The sequence below is a fragment of the Denticeps clupeoides genome, chromosome 10 (genome assembly GCF_900700375.1).
Source record: "Denticeps clupeoides chromosome 10, fDenClu1.1, whole genome shotgun sequence".
NCBI lineage: Eukaryota > Metazoa > Chordata > Actinopteri > Clupeiformes > Denticipitidae > Denticeps > Denticeps clupeoides.
In genome coordinates this window covers 21,331,510-21,350,727 of record NC_041716.1, presented here as the reverse complement: position 1 = coordinate 21,350,727, position 19,218 = coordinate 21,331,510, and the positions used below count along the sequence as shown (strand labels likewise).

Below are 19,218 nucleotides of genomic sequence, written 5' to 3'. Positions count from 1 at the left end.
ACAACACAGCCCTATAAGGTGTGGTTCAGCTTCATGGTGGTGTTGGGAGGAGCTTACTTCAAATAGCCCATTCCCATTGGTCTGTGGTAGTGGGTAAAATACCAATACCTGGTGCAGGTACGTAGATAAAGTGAGACCAGAGAAAGGATTACTGATTTGTGTCTCAGTCAGTTCATTGAACTAACCAACATCACAGCCTGGGAAGGTCACTATGGTAGTTGTTTATTTTTTTGTTGTTTTGAAACTAACAAAATACAGAGTATGGATGTAAACTGGCAGCGGAGGTGAGTGTGAAATGGTGAGTGATGTTTGCCAGCACCTGCTGTACACTGGACGGGCTGACCTTCCAAGCCCTCTACGCCAACTTCAAAACTTGTCAGCAGGCCATCAAGAGCTTTAGATTGCAAAAGTAGCATTTAAATCTTTTTATTGGCCTTTTTTTTTTTTTTTTTTTTGTATTTTACTTTACTTTACTTTACTTTACTTTACTTTATTTGGCTTTATTTTACCAATTGGAACCAAGGAGCAGAGGACACATGAGTGAGAGAGAGAAAGAGACAAAGACATTGATTTTGAAAGGGCTGAGTGTGTATGGTGTGTGTATGTGTGTGTGTGTTTCGTGGAAAAGGATCTGTACGTAACCATCAATGATAAGTGGAAAGCTGGTGTGCCAGTGAGGCAATGCAGGACTCTTGGAGGTGTTGGGTTTCACAGTTGTGGATAACAGCTTGAAGTCTTTACGGACAATGACAGAACCAATAACAAGGCTGCAGACAGCCTGAAGGCAGTGAGAGGGAACAAGACTGGTCTTGCTGTATGGATAGGCTGTGCTGCCACCACCTACACACACTCTCTCAGGTCAACATTTAACTTCAACAGGCTGTTTTTAAATGGATATTAAAATTTCAGTTAAAACTGTTTCTATTTGTTTACCAGGTTCCACTTCACATGTCAATGCTGTAATTAAGAGCTGGACCTTTTCTCCCTTGTATTTTATCCTTCATTCCACCGGAGTCTGTCATTGATCAATCAGATTTCAGTGGTGTGAAGTGTATGAGACATGGGGCATTCATCATGTGACCAGAAAAATTACATTTCAGCGGAATGAGGATGAGGGCAGAGAGTGAGAAGATATTCTTACTTATTTATCCCTCCAAGACATGCAAACATTAAATTTCAAAACAAAAAATCCTTCAAATCCAGCATTTCCACAGACCCATGTAAAGCAATTTCACACCAATGTGCCCTGTGATGCTGTCCACCCCCTCTAAATGCCAATGCATGTTTGCACATTCACTCTTGTGGATGCCAAGGAAGTTCAAGCATCCAACTAGAGGAGGGATCCTGCCAAGATGGGTTTAACATACACTGCAATGCAAGCTAATGAATTTAAATATCTCAAATATGTAGCAATTCAGAAAACATTTTTCATGTGAGACTTTTTATGTTTGTGTGTGTTTGTGTCATGACAGAGAACTGTAGAAAAATGATCCTCTTTATTAACTGCAAAATATTCATGCCCTTCCTTCCAAAAAACCTTCACCATCAATGTGCTATTGTTAACACAGATAATTGCTCCCTTTATCTTATTGCCTTTTTTGTGTCATAATTCATTTGTCTTTTCCTGTCCTTGAACTGAAGAGGAACAGATTTCAGGTCAAGCCTTTGGTCTTTCAGAGTCACATAAAACCTCTGTGTCATGTGCTACACATGTTCTCTTTTAAAATACAACTTTCTGAGGTGCAATGCTCCAAGCACAGCGTTTGAGAATCACTGAGTGTGTTTCATATACCTTTGGTAAATTGGTATGTTTTAACAAAAGGGAAAACCCTGCTGTGCTGCTGTGTATCACATGTGAGAATCACTACACTTTTTTTTTTTTTTAAGTGTTCTATGTCTATATTTAAATTAAGTCAATTAAGTTGTAACAGTAGACACACAGACCAAAAACACTGTAATATTTTATATAAAATATGAACATTTGCATTGGGATTTTTGAGAATTTTTTTGGTCACAAGTAGCCTTTCAAGTTTTTAACAATGATATTGCAATATAAGACTATTGGCCCAAAAAATGAATGTCTTTGTTAATTCAACAGCACCGAAACCAAAACAAAAGAGCCCTGTTAGTGAAGATGGCTCCCACCATTATGCAAAATTCCCTTTTCTTCAGACTCCTCTTCATCCTCGTATTCAGACTGTGTGTGTGTGAAGACACAGGTGAGTTGTGACAACTGAAAACAGCTCTTAGGAGAGGAAAACGCAACCATGGCACCGTAATTTTGTCATTCTTACTGACAATGATGGAAGTGAAAAACAAGTCTGTTTTACAAATCCCTCTAATTGACTGTGATGTCGCACAATTCTCCAAATCACAGATAAAACTAGCTTAAAAACCTGCTGTTTTATGGTTTATTTAACATTTTGCAGTTGGTAGTTTGACTTATCAAAGCTGAAATATGGGTGTAGGATCACCACAAATTAGAAAGACTAAATATTTCATGCTCAGATATATATTTGTTTGTTAGATATGTATTTATTAAAATAATACATGTTGCTGTTAGCTTAGCAGTTAGCACTAGCTGCTAAACATGTTACTATTTAAATTCAGTCAGTAAAAGTGTTGATGCATCCCTGCTAATATAAAACTGACACAACCTGTTAAATATACTAAACCAGATTATTTGATCACATAAATGCTTTTGAATTTTGTATGATTATTGTTTTAGTCATACCTTCAGAAAAAATAAGTACCTAGCATAGGAACTGATTAGTCCTGTAGTTTGACCAGTTATATGTATTTTTTATGACCAGCAACCAGACCAGATTGTAAAAATCTGATGGCTGTTTAATATTAGTTTGTATGTGAACAATATTACAAACAAATAGAGGATCTTGCATGTGCTTGCTTCGGCAGCACATATACTAAAATTGGAACGATACAGAGAAGATTAGCATGGCCCCTGCGCAAGGATGACACGCAAATTCGTGAAGCGTTCCATATTTTTGGGGCAGTGGTGGCCTAGCAGTTAAGGAAGCGGCCCCGTAATCAGAAGGTTGCCGGTTCGAATCCCGAGCCGCCAAGGTGCCACTGAGGAAAGCACCGTCCCCACACACTGCTCCCCAGGCGCTTGTCATATATAGGGGTGGTAGTAGCCTAGTGGTTAACACACTCGCCTATGAACCAGAAGACCCAGGTTCAAATCCCACTTACTACCATTGTGTCCCTGAGCAAGACACTTAACCTTAAGTTGCTCCAGGGGGACTGTCCCTGTAACTACTGATTGTAAGTCGCTCTGGATAAGGGCGTCTGATAAATGCTGTAAATGTAAATGTAATGTAATGTCATGGCTGCCCACTGCTCACTCAGGGTGATGGGTTTCACTGTGTGCACCGTGTGCTGTGCTGCTGTGTATCACATGTGACAATCACTTCACTTTATTATACTTTATTATGTGATTGTTTTTGTGTGGGGATACTCAGAAGCATTGGCAAGACCTGTTGGGTTTCAAGGTCCCAGTTTTTGTGCTGTTGCATTTGATGGATTGGGATTGGAATGAATTCACCCCATGATATGATCTGACCCTACACTGACCATCCCACCTGGTCACAGTAGCAGAAGACATCGGTGCTCACCAGCTGGAGCGTCTGGTGGAGCTGCTGACCCTGCGGGAGTGCGAGGACCTCCTCTCAACCCTCCCCTCCACAGAGGTGAATGTTTTCCAGCGGATCGAGGGACTCAGTTTGGAAAACAACAACCTGCTTCCACAAGGAGAAGACGAGGAGGACCTGATGCTGCGCAGACGGAGGGACACAGGTATGGCCAAACTCACATGCAATCTTTGCCAATTCAGTATCTGGCTTCAGTTCACTGGACATCCAGGATGACAGAGTACATGTTAGCTTTTCGTCCAATCTTGTTTCCTGTATGTTTTTTTCTGCTGTCTCTGTAGTGAATCTCACTGATAGTTTTATCATCAAAGATAACTGCACAAAAAAAACAGATGGCCTAGAAAACCATGAACCATAGCAAATACCACTGCATATGTCTGTTATATCTACAGAGGTAAAGAGGATAAGTGAGATAGGATTAGGATGGGTTTAATTGACTGAGAGACACATGAAGTCTTATTCCTCCCTTCTGTTGGCGGCTCCGCCTGTCCCTGGCTGGGCATCAGCGTGAATGTGACTGCTGTCTGATCTTATGCTGTGTGTGTGTGTGTGTGTGTCAGATGGGGGTTTCTTGTGTCGCACAGCTCTGACAGACTGGCTGCAGATGCACGGGAAGCAGACTTACTATGACAGGCTGTCTCACGCACTGCAGCAGATCGGCAGGACTGACATCGCTATAGGTCAGACGCCCATGCATTCAAATTCATACACAGGCAAACACAAGCTAAACGAGCTGAATAACATCATGCATCAGAGAGTTAGAGAGGCAAAAGTGGAGTCAGAAAAAGAAGTTAAATGCCTTCCAATGCCATATTATATATTTTTTGGCACTTTGGGCTTTCCTGAGTTGGCCGATAAATTGTAAGAACTAATATAAAGCTCTGGATTCTTTGTCTAGACTTCAGCAACAGAGGATGAGGCCTTGACATTGACATGGCAGCATATGATGAGTTTTTAAGTTTTGCATACTTTCTGACAATTTACCTAATAAAGAAATAGTGAGTCAACACACAGACAAATCTATTTTTATCTTGTCCACCATCTGAGAGATTTAATGAATTGAAAATATGACATATTTTACACAATGTCTGTCTTTGGTAAGCAATGGAGGTACTCTGGGATACTCCACAGTCAAGTGGCATTGGATATGAGGAGGTGTAAATTATCTGACAGTCGGCCCGCTGGAGCTGACATCAGATTCAGTAATCACCATCTGCTGCTTTCATCATCTGTGAGAGGAGAGAGAAAAAGTGAAATAGACACAGAGAGAGAAATTGATGGCGAGCACGACATGCCTGGAACGTCTTTCAGTCAAAGAAATGCATGGCAGGAGTAGAATGCCATCTCATCTTGAGTAAATGAGTATACTCATATATAATGAATCCAATTATCAGGACTTTGTCTGCCTTGAGATGGCCCACAATTAAAAACTACCTCGTAGACACGGTACCTCGGATGAATTAACACATCAAGCTTAAACATTTGTGTCTCACCTTTGTGTGTAAGTTTCATTACACTATTTGCCATATTGACGAGGCCTAATGTACCTTGTTAATCAGCTTCTGTAACCATTTTAAAAAGCCATTACTCTCTGTTTGGTTTCTTCATGTGCTCTACAATGAAAGCTTAGTTATTGAATGTCTTCTACTTAAGTGTGATGATATACGGTCAGGTTCTTTAGATTTTATTTGGCACTGCATTGACATGATTGTTGATGCAGATGACACTTTTTCAGTACTTTTTGACACTTACAAAAAATACAATAGCTATTCTTTAATCTTTGTTACCATATGGTTCCATACATAAAGTAAAAATATTGTCACTAGTTATGGGTACATGGTGTACAATAGGAAAACAAGCTGTCCTCTTTTTTAGAGGTTGGCAAGAACATAAACCAGGACAAGACCTTGAGCATGCAGCACTATGTGGACGATTATAGCCAACATGTAAACAAAATGGCTTCAGCATTTGAGATGAAACCTGAAAGAGAGAAGCAAATGGGTTCTAATAAACTGCGCTCAATCAGACAGTGTAAGTCCCTAATCTCACTTTTCTGATATTTGCTCATGCTATGTACATGGGCCGCATACATCTCCATGAGGAATATTGTAATCAAAAGCTTTTGAAAATGCAGCTTCATAGCCCATCATTTCCCCTGATACATTGCACATCAGTGAACATTGGTGATTTAAATAGGAAAATGATATCTTATCTTGACAATCCCACTTATGACTGTGCCTTAGATAATAGTTTTACAAAAGAAAAATGTGTGTGATATTTCATTTGCCAACAGTAAGAGACCTGGTCTGGAAGGACCTGGACCTTGTGATAGAAATAGAGTCAATGCCACCCTACCCGTGGAAAATGCTGGATGTCATGTGGCCAGTGGTCTTCGGAATCTTCCTGGGATTTGCTGGTGCTTTCCTGCTGTTCATGCCTGTGCTGTTCTTTGCTACTTGTGTCTGCCATAGTGACAGGAACTACGTCGCATTTCCCAGATAAACTTTAAATGTCAACATCTGTGTTGATGTGGTAACTTCACCAGAACTTGAGTTTTCAGGTCTGAACCTGCATTTTGATCAGACTGTAGACGGTTCAGTAAAATTGTTATATTATCTGTTTAAAACTGAAAAGCTGGCTAAAGATGTTTGTTCTTGTTAATGTCAATTCGTAATTCCAAAAATTTGCAATATTTCTGTTAATTAGTTATAATAAAAATTTATCCCAAACGACCTGCATAATCACTTTCCATAACCACTTATTCCTGATCAGGGTCTCAGTACAATGGCTGCAGGTTGGGGGCTCAGAAAAAAAACAACATTTCGACAACACAGAATTGTTCACATTTTAGCAGATTTATTAACAAAGAAATATATATATATATATATCTCATGGTCCTAAGGATTCAGACCCTTTGCTGTGACACTCATATATTTAACTTCAGGTGCTGTCCATTTCTTCTGATCATTCTTGAGATAGTTCTACACCTTTTATTTGAGTTCATCTGTGTTTGATTATACTGATTGGACTTGCTTAGGAAAGCCACACACCTGTCTATATAAGACCTTACAATTCACAATGCATGTCAGAGCAAATGAGAATCATTTCATCAATCACAAAAAAAAATCTGCTGCACTTAAGGTTCCTAAGAGCACAATGGCATCCATAATCCTTAAATGGAAGACCTTTGGGATGACCAGAAGCTTTCCTAGGGCTGGCCGTCCGGCCAAACTAAGGTATCAGGGAAATGAGCCTTGGTGAGAGAGGTAAAGAACTCAGATACTACCACTCAATATCGTCATAGTAGCAACAATTTTGTGAATACTACAAAAATAGTTATGAATAGAGATAAGATTAAAAGCACAACAAACAGCTCTGTCGATATTAATATGGAAAATAATCTTCAAATAGCAGACCACCAATTAGAACACTTCAACCTTCTTAAAGAGAATGAATTAATAAACTAATCTCGTCGTCAAATCAATGTACTTGCGCATTGGATCCGCTTCCTACAAGATTCCTTAAATAAGTAGCACCCAATGTTGCCTGACCTTTGCCTGTCCCCGACCTAGAACTTTGCCTGCCCCTCTTGTGACGACGATCTCTAATCGGATTCTCCAGTGTGACCACGACCTTCGCCCGCCATTGACCTTGAGTTTGCCTGCCCCCTTTTGCTAATACGATCTTCCCCGCTACCCCCCACGGAGCCAGAGTTCCCTCCCCGCCGCGCTGCGGCGCTTCCACGGCCACACTCCCGTTCAAGCTCACCTCCGGCTGCCTTATCACCGGCCAAGCGCCTCCGGTTCTCCTCTCCCCATACGACGACTTGTCCACCCGCTCCAAGCATGCCTGCGAATGCGTCCCCGAACTCGGCCAGTGACAGGTTCAGATCATATCTGACCAACTGATATCAGTTTGTGGACATCAATGGTGTTTCGTCTTCACATAGTAAAGTATAGTATGGTGTTCCACAAGGTTCTGTCCTAGGTTCGTTACTATTTTCCCTATACATCTTACCTTTAGGTGACGTCATTCACAGAAACGGTATTAGCTTTCATTGCTATGCTGACGACACACAGTTGTATCTATCAGCAATTCCAGATGAGAGGCAGCAGCTAAACAGAATAGAGAATTGTCTGAAGGACATTAGACAGTGGATGCTTACCAACTTCCTACTGCTAAAATCTGATAAGACACAAGCTCTCGTTCTTTGGTCTCAAGCAGCCAGACATAAACTGCCTGACTATATCATAACTCTGGATTGCCTTTCTATCTCACCAAGTACTGAAGTAAAGGATCCAGGTGTTCTCATTGATGCAGGTCTCTCATTCAATTCACATGTAGATAATATCACTAGGATAGCATTCTTTCACTTTAGAAATATTGCAAAAATAAGAAACATCATCTCAATGCATGATGAAGAACAGTTGGTCCATGCCTTTATTTAATCAAGGTTAGATTAGAATAACTAAATAACTTTTAGTTATTTACGACCCACCATGCCCCCTGCGATCAACGGGGTCACTACTGATCTTGAAATCTTGAGCAGATACTTCTCCTATAGAGCTCCGCAGTTGTGGAACAGCTTGCCGGTCACTGTTCGGGACTTGGTTTCCAGCTGCAGGTACAGTCGAGGTTGCAATCGAGGGAAATGTATGCTGGAATTTGCATAACAATGGTTTGGTCTGATTGACTGACATGGGTGTGGGGCTCTGCCTGATACGCACTGGCAACATTAGTGTATACGAGATGGCAGAGGATCCCCAAATCCAGGTGTGAACAACTTTTCCAAAAAGAATCATGGTTGTATTAGATCAAAAGAGTGCTTCTAATAAATACTGAGCAAAGGGTATGAATACTTAGCACCATGTGATCTTTCAGTTTTTCTTTCTTTAAAAAATCTGCAAAAATGTCAACAATTCTGTGTTTTTCTGTCAATATTATGGTATATTTTTTAACCAAATTGTTTGTGGGCCTTTGCAGCCTGAGAAAAGTATGACCCTTCACACAGTTACAGTCTGTGCCCTATCAATGAGCTCATACACTCACATGCACACCTGCAGGAAACTCTGTAGAGGTCAAAGGCCAACCAAGGTTTGGGAGGTATGGAAATAAATGAGATAGGCCTAGCAAGGCCCAGCAAGGCCCAATAAATGATGGGGAGGTTCTAAATGCCTGAAAAGAAGGCCCGATTGTCACAGCTGGGTATACAATTCTTAATTGTAGACTGTTTATAGCCTTTGCCAAATAAACTGGCTGGGCATCAGCAGCCAGGAAGTGAATTATGATGACAGATGTGTGATTATATTCACTGAACTCACACACTTAAACTTTGGTTTTACTATGGGTCTAACTTTGAGTATGCATGAAGGAACACATTGCTCATTGTTGAATGCCTATGCACACAATTTATTGAGCGAATACTCCACTACAATATGGGGTGCTGTGTGTACATTGATTTATCAAAAAATTTAGGGGGTCTGAATACTTTCCGTATCCATTGTATATTATATTTCACACAGACACAAATCAATCAACAAATGCTCATGTGGTTTCTTTATTCTGATGCCTACCAATAAGGCATCTTTGGTTAGCCTCCTACCATTACCCTTCAATACATATTTCAATACATACCCTTCAATACATATTTCCTGTGATAAGGACTGCCCATTTCGCCACAATTTGTTTTATCAATCATAGGTTGTCACCTGAGACAAAATCTTCTAAGGAAGTTGAGAAAGTGCTTTATAACAACGATGCCACTTCCAATATTCAGCAAGTGTAGGCAGGGTGCCCATCTGGCAATGTGGAAAAACTAATTATCCAGCCTGGTGTTTACTCCCCAGAGCTTTCCCTCGAAGCCAATCCAGAGAGTTAATTACTCTGACAACCAGACAATTTAAGACTACTTCCCGGCTACAGGAGCCACAGAGAGGTATCAAAAAGTCAGTTCAGAAAGTCTAATTTTTTCAACTGCACTTTGCAGTTTGCACAATCAGAAATGTCACCCAATGTTGCTGCTCTGTCAAGTGTTTGAATACACATACCCCTAAAAACAACAACAACACTTATTTCTAATTTAGCTTTGACAGGCATTACTGACACTCACCACTTTGACCCTTTCTGTACATAAGGAAAAATTCTGAGGAAAAAAGATAAGAACCTTGGGAAGATGTGCTAATTCGGCCTTTTTCTCTTTCCATCTTGTTTTTAAATGATTTTTTTTTTTCGGCTCCCCCTCATCGGCACTTTCTACTTCTGTAATCAAACTAATTACTTTATTATACAAATGTTGCCTAATGTGCTTCAGGACCAGACAATTTGGATTAATGGTGATGCTAAGCAGCAATTAAAGGCAATTAGTTAATAACATCAACAGCCAAACAAATTACAGTGGTGAGGGAGCCATGAGCTCAAAGCACAGCAAGGCCATGAAGGTTAACGCATTGGAACATGTTCAATATGGTGCAAAGAAAACTTGCACCATATTGCACCAGAAGATCAGAATACTTCATTTTCCCATCAAGACAACGCTGGTGGCAGAGTCAGATATTACCATAAAATAAGGTAAAATACAATATGACTTCACATTTTATCCATGAGTTTTAGTGCTGATCATTACATGTGCCAAATATAGAAACAAATACAGACTTGTGTTAATAAGACACTGGTAAAAGCTTGCGGACACAACTATTTTAGAGCAAAACTAACTGGACTTATTACATATTACAATTACAATTTTGAAGGAGCAGAAAGTTAACTTAATAACTGATGAAAGTATTCAAATGATACATAGAGTACATGCAAAGGGAACAAAAAATCAGAATGGAGATGAATAAAAGAAGACAAATTTGCAAGTATCTCTTTTATGAAACTTCTAAACCCAGCCACACCACACTAAAAGAGTTATTGTTTCCTCTGCCTCGCCATGTGGAAAGATGCCTGTATTGATTTCTGTCAGGATTGACTGCAGCTGTGCTCAACACCGGTGGCCAATCCTGACGGCGCATAAATGCCGGATATCTCCGCCCCTTCGGAATCCCTGGCATTTTCGTGAACTTGACATTGCAAACGTGTACGTGTTAATATTTTCAATTCTGGCAATAGCCACATGCCTGCGGGCCAGTTTATGTTCTCCCCTTTGTTTAAATTGTTTTGGCCACCGCGCCGTTCTTTATTTGTGTTTATTGTTTATTTGAAATAAAAACCCTTCCCAGCATGTCAAACCTCTGCGCTTCCTTCCCCCGTAAGTCCGTAGTCGTGACAATAACTTATTTGACCTTTATCCTGCACTTGCTGCTTATTTCAGTTCTGGTTAGACCTAAACTGCATTTCGTTGCCCTGTACTTGTACATGTGTAATGACAATAAAGTTGAATCTAATCTAATCTAAAAACAAGATAATGAAATATATCCCTGTTTTCAAAAGTTACCTCAGCTTGTGTTCTCCCACTTCAGAATGACTTCATACCCTTAATTTCTTGGCTCTATTGTTCATTGGGATGAAGCTATAAGAGTAGTCATGGTTAGATGGGGTGGAATGACATCATTCCAGACATCACACTGACACATAGAGTGATTTCTTATGGATATTTAACAGGTCACAGATCAGAGATGGATCATGCGGCTTTTCTCTGAGGAAGGCACGTTGGCTTCTTGTCATTGATTCTGCATACTATCAGGGGCCAAAAGCAAGAGAGAAACTTCTTCCCAGATTAAGAACAGAAACTAAGATTGACAGGACGTGAGGCAAAGCTGTGGAGGTGAGGAGATGGAGGGCCAGGGGGATGGAAAGGATTATGGAATCAGATGCTGCCCTTGATTTGCCAAGCAGTGTGGTCCTCCTGGGGACATTTAGTGGCATTAGGCGATTTTACATTCTGCTTACCAAATTTGCATCTCCATTCATCTGGGACAGACAGCATCCCTGTTTACCTAAAACACACATGAATCTTTGTCCACTCAATACATACAGATCACAGGGCCAAAAGATCATATCTGAGCTTCAATTAAAGACATACTTTTTAAAATGGTCTGTATTTTTCCACAATTCTCTCTTTAGGGGCAATATGAGATCTTCCAGACTGAGCAGAGGACGTCTGGATGATGCCACAGTGCCATCATGTGGTGGAAGGTCATTGAGCAGGTGAACAAAGCAAAAGAATTTACTGGATTGTAACAAAATTTACATACTGAACATGCACGAGCATCTTCTGCTAAGTTGAAGCTCATTATCTAATAAAATACATTGATTCACATTCTGTTTCCATGGTCTTGCATTGAATCGGATGAAAGTATAATCATGATCCTGGACTGTAATGGCTTATCAAATCCATGGTGAACAAGAAATATGAAACAGGGGTTATTTCAGGAGCATGTCACTCAAAAAGAGAGTTTTTTTGTAGTGTGCTTTTAAAGTTTTTATTTTGTTTTTGAGTTCTAAGTTGATTCTTATGGAAGTAAGTGGGCAGGACACTAACGCTGATCAGTTCCTTCAGTTCTTTGTGATTTTGTGATCCTAGAAAATCAGCAATTTACCACATACTTTCAAACCTATTTGAAAGTGAGAGTGAAGGGAAACACAGCAACACAGCACACAGTGACACACAACAAAATGTGTACTCTGCATTTAATAATGAATTAATAAAAGGCGGCGTCCATGGAGCAGTGTGTAGGGACAGTGTTTGCTCAGTGGCACGGGAGGTCGGGATTCGAACTCATGTGTGTGCTTCCTTACCCGATGGGCCATCATTGCCCCACTGCATAATTGCCTTAGAAATTAATTCAATTGTCTGGTTTTTTGAGCTGGTTAAACATTTGTTTTTGGGTAGTGTCATGTAGGAGTGTTGAAATTAATCATATAATTGATGCATCACAATGCAGACGTGGACGATATTGCATCAATGCTGTGCAAATCATAATCGATCATATCCTAATGACGTTGCTTGGTGATTATCTGGAAGCGGTATAAAAAAGTAGTTAAAAAGAAGTGCCGGTAGTGACTGTGGCACCCTGACCCTGCATGGTGTGGTACCCGGCGGCCTTGAAAGCAGCTTTAGATTTTCTTCAATGAGCAGAGAAACGATCTGTGTTCAGTCTGCGCTCTCCTGACACCACGGATGTCTATACCAGGCATTTTTCTATGGAATCATATTTGTGGCAAAATTTTGAAACAAAACTTTCCAAACAATGACGTTGAAATGTAAAATAAGAGGTTGGAATTTTGCCAACATACATTTTGCTTACATCTCGCTCTTTTTTTCTTTTTAGCTTGTGAGACTTTCAGTTCCACTCCTCGTTTTTACAGTTTCATTGCTGGTTTTTCAGTCGCTCCCCCCTGTTTCATGTTTACATTGCCTGAGTACTCGGTTGGAGTTCTGGCACAATTCACGTGGACATAGTTGCCCAGCAGGTGTTTGAGTGACAGCTCTGTTCCCAAGAACTAGTGATGGGAAGTTCGGCTCTATTCAGGCTCTTGTGGCATCCGTAGCCTCATAGTTTAACCTTCCTTGGCAAATGCTTTGTGTGTTGATAAATCATATTTGCCAAGCAAGGCTAAATATGAGGCACTCTTTCAGTGAGCCGAACTACCCAGAAGAACTCTGAACCTGAACCTTAACATCCATCATATGTTGCAATCATATATGAAATGAAATTTGTGCACATGATCAACTGCACAATTAACCAGTTGTAAGTATTTATTAAATATGCTGATTATGATGTGATACATATGTGATCACTAATTTCCAGCTCTGCTTGAAATTAGACCTGCCCAAAATGTGCCCAAATTAAATAAATTGTAATGTGTTTCAAGACAACCAATTTATTTAATTAATAATATTCTTATTTCCAGTTTTTATAATTAATGTGATATTGAATAAGTTATTGGTGTTGCAGTTATTCATTTGAAACAACTCATTACATATTTTATTATTTAATTATAAAAATTCTAATTAATTTTGGCACACATAGTTCTCCATGCATTCTCCCAATATTTACACTTACATTTATCAGACACTCTTTTCCAGACCGACTTACAATCAGTAGTTACAGAGACAGTCCCTCTGGAGACACATAATCACATCCAGAGCGACTTACAATAAGTGGGATTTGAACCTGGGTCTTCTGGTTCATAGGCGAGGGTGTTATCCCACCTTACAAAAGGTTTTTGGCTCTGATACAGAATATTTAATTCCTGTAAAGATGTAAGGAAGTGCACCTGCGAGTACTTGACTTCGGACACAGCTGTCAGAGGACAGGCAAGATCTGATGCTTGACGGCATCTCCCACAGCTCCCACTTAAAATGTATGGTGGTCGGAGCTCTGCAATTACCCACCATGCCGCAGTGGTGGGAGGCTAGAGGACCAGGTGTGTGCTTAGGATGGCTTAAAGATTTCGCATAGATTTCAGTTTTGATCTGACTGCCAGATGCCAGTTAACCCCTTAACACCCACAGAACATGTCAGCAGGGTCAGACACCATATACTCCCATATATTTATTATTTGTGCTGAATAGTATTGTGGAGTTAATAATAATGAAGTGCTAAAATAATTTTTGCTTTCTGTCAAAATGAGTCAAAACTGAACTTAAATGATTTTAGCAAATGGCTGTATATATAACAAAGACTGAAAAATGTAAGGAGGTCTGAATGCTTTCCATACACATTGTATATTTGATCATATTTGCAGGTCATCTTTAATTTTTTTTTTTTTTTACTGGTAAACAGAAAAAACATTTTCTTTTTACCTTCTTTACATTTTACAGCATTTATCAGACACCCTTATCCAGAGTGACTTACAATCAGTAGTTACAGGGACAGTCCCCCTGGAGAAATTTAGGGTTAAGTGTCCTGCTCAGGGACACAATGGTAGTATGTGGGATTTGAACCTAGGTCTTCTGGTTCATAGGCGAGTGTGTTACCCACTAGGCTACTACCACCCTTATATTAATCATTATATGTATACAATCATCTTTTATTTAACAGAACTGTTTTCTCTGAAATATTTTTCAAAAATAATTTAAAATATATTTTTTATATGAGCAGGATGACACTTAATTAAAAGGAGTCTGTGCAGACAAGCAGAGGTAATGACTGCAGAAAATTTTGTGTGTTCCACACATCTGATGCCTTCATTACATCATGCATAATTAAAAAAAATAACAATCCAGCCACAGATTCATATATTTAAAGACTGAACAAACACTGTTCCCCAGGAGCCTTTCATTGCTACCCCACTGCTCACCAAGGGTGATGGTTAAACGCACATTTTGTTGTGTGCATCATGTGCTGTGCTGCAGTGTATCACAATTACAATCACAATGACACCTCTCTGGACACTCACCTGAATTGACCTATATCATTCCCATTATATTCATTTGTCCATCTGTTCCTCTTTGCCTTGTTGCATTTGTTTGTTCGAACCGATTGATGCTGACACTTCAGACAATATTACTGAAATAAAAAGCAAAGAAATTGTTGTTGTTGTTGAATTATGTTAAAAGGTTTTGTATCTGTCTGGTGGCCACAGAGCGTCCAGTCATCACTAAATGGACCAAATTTACTAAACATAAAATGCATTATAATTTGACTTTTTAACCATCCCTTCTATAACAAATGTAAAATAGAGGCATTTGCAGTTTATTCTTTGCTCTTGCTTCAAGTATCTATTTTTGTATTTTGCCACCTTTGACGATTTCATACGTATGCAGCATCATGACGTCAAGCTTATTTGATCAGAAGACCGCGAGTTCTGACGTCACAGGTGTTGTGCTCTAAACTGCCCCCCTGCCACAGATTGCCTCCCTTGACGTCATCGCCCTTTTTAAAGGCGTAGTAACTTCTCCAGCGCAACAGAAGCTGCCGCTCACTGTCACTTTTTTCTTGCTTTAAGAATACCCAAATTACTTGTTTGTAGTGGTGTCCCACAATTAAAACCTTAAGTTCTCATTAACGAAAACCTGTATGTCGTTACAAATGTGACAGTGAAAACTTCATTTGAACGCTGCGGTACTGCTTTTCCTTTGGCCAACGCTCGATTCTGCAAATACTTTAGTCACCTTCAGGCAATTGATTTACTTGAATGATGTTTCGCACACTTTGCTGAACTCATTTGGTGGAAATATTTCTGCTTTTCTGTCGTCTTTTAATACAAAACAGCAATTAATTATATGGCAGGCTGGGATATACTCTGGCTGGGAATGTCCTACAGACACCAAACTTGCACCACTTACTCATATCTCTTCTTCATTGATGCTGCAGAAATTATTTTGAGCTGGGCTGCAAGGAAGAAAATCTAGGTGGGGGGGGCATTTCATGGCAGGCTACTGTGCCACAGAATGCCCCCCCTGCCTAACTCTGGCTGGGAGTATCTTACAGACACCAAACTTGCACCAGTTACTCATATCTCTTCCTCACTAATGCTACAGAAATTATTTTGAGCTGGGCTGTTTCCATTCAATATTTGTTCAAATGAATCAAACTATTAAGTACCAACTGTGACAAACAATATTATCATAGGAAGCAAAATTATCATAGGAAAAAAATGTGTTGATATTGATCGGTTTTAACTTGAAACAAAGTAAATGGTAACTTCAACATTGTCTACTACTGTTCACAGATCTGCCGGATGCTTGGGAAGGAAAGGATATTCATGTTCTTCTTTCCAGAGTGGGACCATATAAATTATATTTCTGGGACATTGCAAAGATTGGTCCTAAGATGGAACTAGAAAGTGAGGTATTTTGTCATTATTATAATATACATTACTAACCTCAGTAATCAAGTATGAACTGTTTACATGTAAACAGTTATCTGTAGTTTGTCAATAACCATACTTGACAGCACTGGCGATATAACACCAAACAAGGATGCAAAGCAGCTGTCATCGATTCCTTTGCCATGACAGCAATTTGGGATAGAAAACTATCCAGACTGCAAGTATGTAGTGGAACAGGTTTGAGCAATTGCAATTTTGTTTTCAATGAGGGCAAGAATAATGATGTCATCATTTCATCTTAGATGGATCCAATGAAGTATGACGTCATTGTGGGGGTTATCAACAAGAACCATCACTGGATTCTGACAGTAAGATTGCCATTTGTGAATTACACTGTCTCAAATGGTATCACTCAGTTATTGTAGATGAAACAAGATACTCAGTTTGCTTCAGTCATATCTTATTATTAGATAAATGAATTGATGACTATATTTGAATGTTTTTTTTCACCTTTTCAATGCTTTATGAGATATGCAACAGATTAAAAGGGACAGGCCATTTAGATTTTGGGATGGGTATTTAATCCATCTTTATACAGAGCTAACACATCATGCACATGAAAAAAACATAGCTGATCAGTTGAACATATGCAATCATGATTTCTTAGACTTTTTGGCAGTGGGTACTGCAATACAATAGCTACAATATCTTTGTCACCCTCCACAGGGAGTCAGTATTTTGGCTAGGTCTTCCTATATTTCTGAGCTTTGAAGAAAACCATATCTACATGCCAGCATTCTTGCAGGAAGATATATTTCCTAAAAATGTCAAAAGGACTTATTTAGTAGTGTCATGATTGACTGCAGCTGTGCTAATCACCGGTGGCCAATCCTGACAGTGCTTAAATACCCTAGTTTTCTGCCCCTTCGGAAGGGACAGCATTTTCGTGGACGTTAGTGCACGTATGCGAATGTGTATTTTTAGTTCTGTTAATCGCCACACGCCTGCGGGCTCGTTTACGTTCTTTATTGTAGTTAAATTGTTTTCGGCCACCGCGCCATTCTTTATTCGTTTATTGTTTGTTTAATAATAAAACCCATTGCCAGAATGTCAGACCTCTGCGCTTCCTTCCCCCGTAAGTCCGTAGTCGTGACAAGTAGGTCTTTCTGTAAAAACCTTAATGTTTGTTAATGCCTGAAAATTTAATATTCAAACTTTACAAACACAGGTTCTGTATCCACATGAGAAGAGATGCCTGTTTTTGGATCCTTTGGGAGAAACAGCAACTAATCAGAAAAGATGCGAGGAGACAACAAGGTAAATTTGGCTCTCTGGTGCCTTACTGAAAACCAAAAGCTGATTATCATATGACAGCATTTTCACGAGTGTTTCACTTTGTATTCATTTGTCAGAGCCTTTATGCGGAAGAAGGGGCCACAACATTTCAAGGTGGTCATGCAGCACCCTGCCTCATTCTCTCCAGCAAGACACAGTATCTTGTGGTGTCCTGGCATTAATGGTTAGTACAGTTTTTAAAGTTTTTTTTTGTTATTCAGTGCTTCTAAGTTCTACCAATCAAACTTCTCTTCAGTTTGCAGAAAAAATTCTGATCGGTGAAACTTTAAGTTTTGACACCACCGAGGAAGAGGTAAACAAAATGAGGCTGGACATAGCCACCACCCTCCTCTGGGAATCTGGTATGTATTCTTCTTTGTCATAGATTATCCCATTCTGTCTAAATCTCAGACATAAATTAACAAGAACCAACTTAATACAATCATTTTAATAAAGTATGTAGAAATTATAATTCATTAACATTTATTAGTATTAAATGTTTACAATATACTTCTAGGTTAATATGTAACCTCTTCTTGTTTTGAGAATCTCAGCAGCATGTGCTATTATTGTGGTAGTGAGGATAGAGACTCACAATGGGTAACTTCAAACTAAAAACTTGGGTGGCGATTGTTGCATGTCATCCCACCCTGTCTCTCCCTCCCATTTCCTGTCACTCTCCATTTCCCTACGTGTAATGCAGACAAATGCTATTAAAACACACATAAATATGTATGTTTGCGAGTGTGTGTAAATATGTATAACAACTGTTTTGATAATTCAGGGTACTCTCTGCAATACATTCTTTAAACCTCAGTCATGGTATACTATTAGTGTACACATCAACTCTGCTTTTCAAATTTATTTTCCAGATTTGCTGCGACCGTTGTAAACGGTGGTTTCATGTAAGCTGTGTCCAGCATCCTCCAGTGGACCAGGAGTACCTGTGCCCAGCATGCAGCTGATTAGTGTGCAATGCAGCCGCCATCCACCATCAAGACTGTAGAAACTTGTAAATAGCATGAGCACTTTAAAAAAAAAACATTTATAATAACTGCACTTTATTGTTTTGTTGCTTGGAGTATGTAACTTTTTTTCCTTAATTAATTTTGTGTTAACTGTTTAATGATTTGTAAAAAAAAAAAAAGTGTTAATTTAATTACTGTACAAAATGTGTTTCTTACAATGCTAATATTGTTAATTTTATTGATCTTAACAACAAAGTTATTGGAAAAGCATTTTTTTTTTTTTTTTTTTCTGTGTATTTCTTTTATTTAGTTCATATGGAGTAAATTCCAATCACAGTTGTAACTGCAGAGGGGGGGGGGCATTCTGTGGCACAGCAGTCTGCCATGAAATGCCCCCCACCTAGATTTTTTTCCTTACAGCTCAGCTCAAAATAATTTCTGTAGCATCAATGAGAAAGAGATATGAGTAACTGGTGCAAGTTTGGTGTCTGTAAGATACTCCCAGACAGAGTTAGGCGGGGGGGGGC

At 39.4% G+C, this 19,218-nt stretch overlaps 1 protein-coding gene and 1 non-coding gene across 9 annotated transcripts; both read left to right on the top strand.

Annotated features, from left to right (window-relative positions):
* The first annotated feature begins 220 nt into the window (after positions 1 to 220).
* tmdd1 (transmembrane and death domain 1) lies at positions 221 to 18,784 on the top strand. 8 transcript variants are annotated; one of them, XR_003751052.1, is made up of 10 exons: positions 3,776 to 3,816; positions 4,256 to 4,351; positions 11,733 to 11,816; positions 16,290 to 16,408; positions 16,514 to 16,609; positions 16,691 to 16,756; positions 17,617 to 17,705; positions 17,801 to 17,907; positions 17,980 to 18,085; positions 18,596 to 18,784. XR_003751052.1 is itself a non-coding variant. In XM_028993976.1 (5 exons), exons 2-5 carry the CDS (start codon positions 3,792 to 3,794, stop codon positions 6,171 to 6,173), a joined length of 510 nt encoding a protein of 169 aa, XP_028849809.1. In that variant the 5' UTR covers positions 221 to 298; positions 3,613 to 3,791; the 3' UTR covers positions 6,174 to 6,304. The 8 variants fall into 8 exon arrangements, 3 of the variants coding, with proteins under 3 accessions (XP_028849809.1, XP_028849810.1, XP_028849808.1); XR_003751051.1 differs by having other exon boundaries at positions 3,804 to 3,816; positions 4,232 to 4,351; XR_003751050.1 differs by lacking the exon at positions 4,256 to 4,351 and having other exon boundaries at positions 3,728 to 3,816; positions 16,290 to 16,403.
* Positions 2,901 to 3,007, top strand: LOC114798905 (U6 spliceosomal RNA). The gene has a single exon (XR_003751140.1). It is a non-coding gene; the product is annotated as a U6 spliceosomal RNA (small nuclear RNA).
* Positions 18,785 to 19,218: the final 434 nt, after the last annotated feature.